This window comes from Triticum dicoccoides, chromosome 7A (genome assembly GCF_002162155.2).
Source record: "Triticum dicoccoides isolate Atlit2015 ecotype Zavitan chromosome 7A, WEW_v2.0, whole genome shotgun sequence".
Lineage (NCBI taxonomy): Eukaryota > Viridiplantae > Streptophyta > Magnoliopsida > Poales > Poaceae > Triticum > Triticum dicoccoides.
The window spans coordinates 518,645,227-518,653,341 of NC_041392.1; the positions used below are offsets into that span (position 1 = coordinate 518,645,227).

At 45.2% G+C, this 8,115-nt stretch overlaps 1 protein-coding gene across 1 annotated transcript; it reads right to left on the reverse strand.

Annotated features, from left to right (window-relative positions):
* Positions 1 to 443: 443 nt before the first annotated feature.
* LOC119333581 (RING-H2 finger protein ATL46-like) lies at positions 444 to 998 on the reverse strand. The gene has a single exon (XM_037606433.1). It carries the CDS (start codon positions 996 to 998, stop codon positions 444 to 446), a length of 555 nt encoding a protein of 184 aa, XP_037462330.1.
* Positions 999 to 8,115: the final 7,117 nt, after the last annotated feature.

The window sequence follows — 8,115 nt, forward strand, 5'->3', positions numbered from 1 at the left end:
AGGGTTTCTCATCTTTTTGGATGGATGACTCAAGACATTTTTAAAAACCGTTATTGGTAATGTTTATCCGGGTGAAAAAAGAGACATCATCATTGCTCCAGTTCAATTGCAGTCTCTTTATTAAAGTCTTTTGAGTATTTCTTCTAGCATGGATTTTTTTAGCTACTTTCTAGCAGAGATTGATACCGTGAATAAGGTGTTTACAAGAGATTTTATGGTAATTCTTAGTCATAGGAGTTGTTTTGTATTTCTTTTTATCTTAGATTCAAATCAGTATACCTGTAATTCTTATGATCAAGAATAAAGTTACAGGCATTTCTAAAAATAAAATAAAAGAGACAGGCAGAGTTGCTCACCTATAAAAAAAAGGCAACAGCGCTACATATATACACCTACCAAATCTTCACCGTAGCCCGTACGTAAGCCTCTCGTCGGAAAAAAGATTAAACGGGAGGTAGCCTAGCGCCGTCCATGGGGTCGGCGTCCGAGCGGCAGAGTGGGCACGTTGAGTGCGCGTCCAGCCACGGGTCGATGCACTCCACGTGGTACAGGTGCATGCACGCCGGCAACAGCCGCACCGCCTCCCCTGGCTGGAACACGCCGAGGCACACCGAGCACGTAGCCGCTTCCTCTCCTCCACCCGTCATGTTGTGCTTCACGGACTGGTTGTACTTGAACGCCGGGAGGCGGGCCGTCGGGTTTGTAGGGCGGACCACGGCCAGCTGCACCTCATCGAGTTGCCGGAGGGATTCCAGCCGCGGTAGCGGCCGGGCGGCAGCGGCTGCCTCTGCCTCAGCGTGAGATTGCGTGCTGCGGCAACCCTTTAAAGCGACTCCGAGAATGCAGACTGCGAAGAAGACGACGAGCGATACCGTGACTTTCCATTCATCATCTGAAGATGGCGGAGGCGGTGGCGGATACCAGGGACGTATCGCCGGGAATTCATACGACGGTGGGTCTAAATTATAATGCCACGGTGGCGGAGGAGCAAACTCCATGGACTTCGTTGATGGTGGCAACTGCTACTGCAAACTAATGAAGAGCTAATGACGTACTATATTTGTTTGCAGGCTTGCAGCGTCGTGCTATACACAGAGAGAATTTATATGTGGATTAACGGAGACTAGCATGAAGCCGGCTATCTCGAATGACGAGAGGGTTAGTCTCGAATGGTGATTTATGGCCAAATGTATGTAATGAAGACAAAATCAGGACGGAGCATGCACGGTTCTCTTTGTCTATGCGCGATAAACAACCCACAACGCAAGATAAGGTTATATTGACAGGGTCGTTCGTGCACCAGAGATAGCAACTAAGAGCATCTCCAACAGCCGCACAACACGCGGCGCGTTAAAAGTCAGAATACAACGCTGGGTGAGCTAGCTTTTACGTGCAGCGGTGCGCCGACTTCAACGGCCGCCGCAAAATAAAGCACGCCCGAGCCGCTCCAGCAGGCGTGCTATATTTCATCTATTTTTTTCTATTATGTGAACTCGATTTGATACATATTTGGTTTCAATGGTACAAATATGAAGATAGTTGATACAAAATAATGCGTAGATAGTTCATAGTCTTCTCCTACAATAAATAGTTCATAGTTCGTCACATAGTCTGCTTCTACGATACAAAATAAAACAAAAAACTATTACTACTCTTCATTCTTTGACTCGGACTCTGCTTTGGTGATGTCCATCTCCGACGTCTGAGCGTAGGCGTCAAGGAACCGCTCGTCGCCGAAGTCCCAGGAGGACGCATCTCCTAGCGCGATGTTGTATTTAGCGACTGCCTTCCGCGTTCGCTTGTCCTCGCGATAGGCAGCTCGCTCCTTCCTCCTCTTCGCCCTTTCCGCCCTCCTCTCGGCGAAAAATTGTTCCTCGTTGACGATGTCTTGCGCGAAGCGATGGCTCCACAACGCCATGGCTTCCTCGTCCATCTCGGCCAGGCTGAGACGGCACTCCCGTCTCCGGTTCTTGCGACGATCCTCGTCGATGAGAAGCCGTGGGAAAGGCGCCAACTCCTGTGCCCGCTCCCGCGTCGCCACGTCGGCGAAGTTCACGTCCTGACGGGGCCGCCGGAGGCGCCACGCCGCAGCGTCGTACGCGAGGGCACCCTCTTGGGCGGTGTCGAAGGTTCTGAGGCGGAGGCGCATGCCGCCGCCCGACCGAATCTCGGCGGAGTAGGTGCCGGACGGACGCACGCGGACGCCGTGGTAGCCCGAAGCTTCCCAGCGACGAGGCGCGATGGTGGCGCGGTGGTGTCGTGTCGGCGGCGAGGAGAAAAAACAGTAGAGGGAGCGATGAGAGAGCGGCAGAGGGCCCTGCAATTTTATATGCGCGCCCGACGCGGGGCGCCAAATCTAACGCGCGAGCTGCCGCCTTTTCCTACGCACGCTAGTTTTCCGCCACCACTGGAGCGTGCGAAAATGTCCCGCGCGCGCTAAAAAGCCAGTTTACCGCGCACATGTCTTTTGGCCCGGCTGTTGAAGATGCTCTAAGGAAAGTTAGGATCATCGCTAAGGGTGGTGCTATATTAACAAACTAGAAGTGTGACCCACGCATTTGCGCGGCTAGATTCAACATATTAAGATACATGCTACTTAATATATAGATAGGGTCTTTTGTCAAATGATGTATCAATATTTTCCATGTGAATATTATGCTGTATTATTATAAACATTAGTATTTAAGTATTTACTTAACACTTTTACTTGGCAATCTCAGCTGATGTTAGGAATTTGACAAAACACATTCTTCTTAGTCAATTATTTATTATTCATTTATTACTTACTTTCATGGTTAATTATTATTGCTTTGATGCTAATTATTATTCAATTATATCCATCTTTGCATGTGCTTTTCCATACATCAATATATTGATGAAGTATATCAAAATTATATTCCATGGAAAATCCTAATTAGATTTATAGAAGCGTTTTTGGTCTTTAGTTGGAAGCACTACTTTTTAATATTCTTATAGTATATTCCACATTTTATTATTTCTTTAGATCTGATTGCTTGATTTCATATAGATTTCTACATGAGTATAGCTACTTTTTGCCTCCACACTGTTTTCTGGGTACAATTCTAATAGCTACTTTCCGTATATTGCATTCCAAATTTATCTATTTGTACACTTATATATAGTTCAGATGAAAACAATATGGACAATTTCTTTTTTACGTTTACCGAATTCTATTTCAATTTTCAGTTACTTATGGACGTAGTATACAATTTGTTCGGAAGCTAAATCGGTATTTTACTTTTCCATGGGGATAATTTCATATATGTCCAGTGCAATTGCGCGGCTAAATTTATTAAATAATATATTTTATATATTTCTTTTCCGGTCAGTTAGTTGCCGCACTAGCAGTTGATATTATCATTAAGTCCTTTTTAAATATTTACTTCTTTCTTAAGAAATATATAGGACATAGTTATTACCAAAGTACATCATTAAGAGAGATCGCGACTTCTGTGTGTCACAATTGAAGAGTTAATGCATTTATAATATTCTCCCCTTTTCACTCTACAGATTTTCTCCTTTTGTCATTTTTGTTTTCACCAGTAGTGTTTTTTAGAAATTGTTTTCTCTAAATGTAAGTGTTGGAGGAACTTTGCACTATGAATTAAACTCAAACATATTACATATTTGCATGAATTTTTTGCTCCAAAACATTATTATACCTATTTTGAATAGCACACTCACATATACACATACCACATTGCTTATGGATCTTTCGACTGTTCTGTCTCGGTGTCCTGACTACATTATATATGCCCATTAACATCTACGTACTCTTTGATTTCTCCCGATATAGTGCGGCTTCTCCGTCTCTTTGGGGCACTCTGTACTCCGCTAGTATCTGCTAAATCTTGCATTTCTCAACTCTTTGATATGATGCATCGTGATAGGATGCATGTTGGTTAGTAAAAAAAATTGCGGGTGTCTTTGTTAGTAGTTCAGAAAGAAAAATAATTCTAGCGTGTATATACACAATGATTTGGCTTTATTATTTCTTGAGGTGTGTCATGTGTATGGTCGGTGGTGCGTTGGGTTGCATATCTAATATGGGCTCGTTTTCTTGGCTGAGCCGTATACCTCTCGAATTAATTGTCCAATCAGATTTCCATGCGGCAACTGGCAATTTTCTGGGAAAAAAAAAGTTGACTCAATTTTTCCTTTTTCTGTAGCTTTTCTTGTAAAAGTAAGTTGACTCTATTTTTCCTTTTCCTATATTTTTTTGCAAAAAAAATGTTGACTTTATTTTCCTTCTGATATAACTCATATGTATCAATCAATTTGTAGCTTCTTGTGTCCCTATGATATAGGAGGACATGAGAATGAATATACTTTCCCGGCAAAAAAGAAGAGAATGAATATACGTATCAATTGTTGTGGGTTAAACCCCAGCTTAATAATCATGAAAACATGACAAACCTTCACATTGATTGATGACATGAGCCATGAGGCGGTAAAAAAAATGACATGAGCCATGATGTCATTTCTTGCCCTTTTGGTGCTAATATGAAACGGACTGTACCAGGCCACGCTCTTGCCTAGGAGCGTATGCCAACCGGACTGCTCCACTTTTTTTTAACTTAACCGGACTGCTCCAGTTTATTTACTAGTCCATTGTGTTTGGCTTTTGCCAGAACATATATCTATTTGTGTGTGACGTGCTGACTTTTTTGTGCATGGCTATATTATTTTGTATGTAATGTATACATTTTTAAAACTTAGCTGTATATATCTAAAGTTAACGGGTAAGGTAATTTAATATGTGTGGACAAACATGATGGCTTGTTTGCCTATTGTTTTATAAGTATATATAATCTTTATCTTTACCTAATAATAAAGCAAATTGGGTTTCTTTCGTCCGTCATGGCATTTTTCAGAAAAGTCTCTCTATTTTAGAGAATTCAACCCACAGTCCTGTTTTAAGTTAAAACGAATTATTATTTTCATATTTTACACAAAAATTCCCGTCTTTTCTTGAAATCAACCCGCCGTCCGGATTTAAGTCATACCTGAACCGTTATTTTACATTTTCCGAAAACCCCCCTAATGTTTTAGGTAATTCATCCGCGGATCATATTTAAGTCAAACAAATGCTTTTTAAAGCATCCATATCTTTTAAACCGTAACTCTGATTTGAACATGTTACATTGAAATTTGATTAGAAAAATATGTAGAATATGAATATGAGATTATTTTTACCTGTTAAGTATTTTTAAATATTATTTTAGAATATATTTGAGTCAAACCAAATAATTTTCTAAATTATCTATATCTTTTAAACCGTAACTTCGATTTTAACATATTATATATGAAATTTTATTAGAAAAATGTGTAGAATCTAAATATGATGTTAATTTTACCTGTTAAATATTTTTTAAATATTGTTATGAAAGAAAACTTATAAATTATAGCACAAGCTCCGTTTTTTTTCATACCGGCGGCGATCCAGATTACAAATAAACACCCCACTATAACCATATATGGAAAAGAAAACATTGATAAATACACATGCATACCTCTGAAAAATGTCGCAGGGGAAAACAACAGATTTCTCATCGCGAGAGTGTGAGAAAGCGAGCGAGAGAGAGAGAGAGAGAGAGAGAGAGAGAGAGAGAGAGAGAGAGAGAGAGAGAGAGAGAGAGAGAGAGAGAGAGAGAGAGACGTCTTAGGATTAACCATATTCAACACACGTTTTTTGTTGTTTTGTGTGAACACCGAGGCCATCACCGGCGAGGGTGAGAAGGAGTATAAGCGGCAACACAAATATGATGCCTCACAAAAATAAAGGAGATGGACCTATTGTGGTCTTGAGTGATGGTTGTTGAGTTAAGAGCGTGTGTTATATTTTCTCTTCCGTTGCAACGCACGGGCTCTTTTGCTAGTAGATAGATTAAGACAAACCTGTATATACCGCGTGAACATTTGCTGGCGGGACAGGATACGCATGCCCTTTGGACTTGGCCGGGCTAAGCCCGTGTAGATCCGGTGGTAGCGGGCTCCCTGGCACCGTGGTGCCAATATATAGTCCTTGAGTGGGATGATCGATTGACGGGTGGACTGAGGGGTGCTCCTCCACCCGTGTCACTAGGCCCAGTGGCGGTGGGAGGGCGGTGGTGTTCGCGGCTGTGTGTACATGTACTTGTGTGCTTCCCCACAACCCTCCTCTTCAGGGATGGGTTGCTGCCCAGATCCATGGAGGAGGCGTGGTGAACGCTTCATGGGCGCCCGAGGGGATGGCGGCCAATACGGCGGCGGGATCAGCTATGGCAGCGGCGGTGGGCTACCTCCAGTGGCCGCGAGGCCTCCTTCGGGTCGATCTTGTCCGACAGCAATCTAGATAGGCAAGTCTGGATCTGGTGGTCGAGACAACTCCAAGGGAAAACAATGATCGCATCGGGATAGAGCAATGGTGATGCTTCTGTGTCGGAGTCCCCTCTCGAGGGCATAGTCTCTGGATTTTCTCCGGTTGGAGGGACCAGCGGTGGCGGTTCCAAGGTGGCGGTGGCCTCATTTTCTTCGGGCCAACGGGCCTTTAGAGCAAGATCTACAACGACTTGCGGCGGAGAGGTGGTTGTTGTTGCGTGGCAGCTCAATAGCCTACAATCTGTCTGGTGGCGGCATTCTGGCCGCATTCTTGCTCGCTATGGCATTGTCTGATGGCACTGCGGGAGTTGGGTGATGGGGCGGTGGCCCGACTTCTTTGATGGTGGAGGCCTCCGTGGTGGGGGTCGGGCCTTGCAGTGGTGAAGGCCTCGATGACGCTAGCACGATATGGGACGCCTCTTCCACCAACAGGTCAGGTTCGGTGCAGCTCGGCAGGTGACACATGCACCAGTTTCGGAGTTGTTGGGCGGTGCTTGTCATGGAGAGGTGAAGCCTCCGGCGGATGCGCTGTCGGCGGATGCTACACACAAGGTCTCATGCGGAAGCGTCAAGTCATTCTTGCTACCGGCACGTGCTACACGGTGGCTCTGGCAGAGGTGTCATGTCTAGCTTGTTATTGCTAGATCGAATGTGGTATGATCGTGGTGACCGGGAGTGAGGGAGTCCTGGATTAGGGGTCTCCGGACAGCCGGACTATATCCTTTGGCCGGACTGTTGGACTATAAAGATACAAGATTGAAGACTTCATCCTGTGTCCGGATGGGACATTCCTTGGCGTGGAAGGCAAGCTTGGCAATACGGATATGTAGATCTCCTCCCTTGTAACCGACTTTGTGTAACCTAGCCCCCTCCGGTGTCTATATAAACCGGAGGGTTTAGTCCATAGGACAACATACAATCATACCATAGGCTAGCTTATAGGGTTAAGCCTCTACAATCTCGTGGTAGATCAACTCTTGTAATACTCATATCATCAAGAACAATTAAGCAGGATGTAGGGTATTACCTCCATCAAGAGGGCCCGAACCTGGGTAAACATCGTGTCCCCTGCCTCCTGTTACCATCCGCCTTAGACGCATAGTTCGGGACCCCCTACCCGAGATCCACCGGTTTTGACATCGAGATTGGTGCTTTCATTGAGAGTTCCACTATGCCGTCACCATAAGGCTCGATGGCCCCTTCGATCATCGGTAATGATGTGGTCCAGGGTGAGGTTTTCCTCCCCGCACAGATCTTCGTATTCGGTGGCCTCACACTGCGGGCCAATTCGCTTGGCCATCTGGAGCAGATCGAGAGCTACGCCCCTGGCCATCAGGTCAGATTCGGAAACTTAAACTATACTGCCGAGATCCGCGGAGACTTAATCTTCGATGGGTTCGAGCCCATGTCAGGTGCGCCACACAATCATGACGTAACTCTGCCGTCGGACAGTGTTCGGGAGATCGCATCTGCAACTACTCCGGCCTTCAAACCGGAGCAAATTGCGCCATCCGACGACGGAGGGATGGACCCCGCCATGGAGGCCGCACTCTCAGTGGCGATGGAGCCGGATACTGACTTCACCCCTTATGAGAGTCGTGTTGCCGAACCACTGGAATCGTCTCCGGCCACGGACTCCGAGCCTCCTGCATCCGTGCCTATAGAATCCGATTGGACGCCGATCATGGAGTTCGTCTCCGCGGATATCTTTCAGCAGTCGCCTTTCGACGATGT

What these genes read in the sequence shown, in the direction of transcription:
- LOC119333581 (XM_037606433.1), bottom strand. Translation starts at nt 998, where the DNA reads ATGGAGTTTGCTCCTCCGCCACCGTGGCATTATAATTTAGACCCACCG.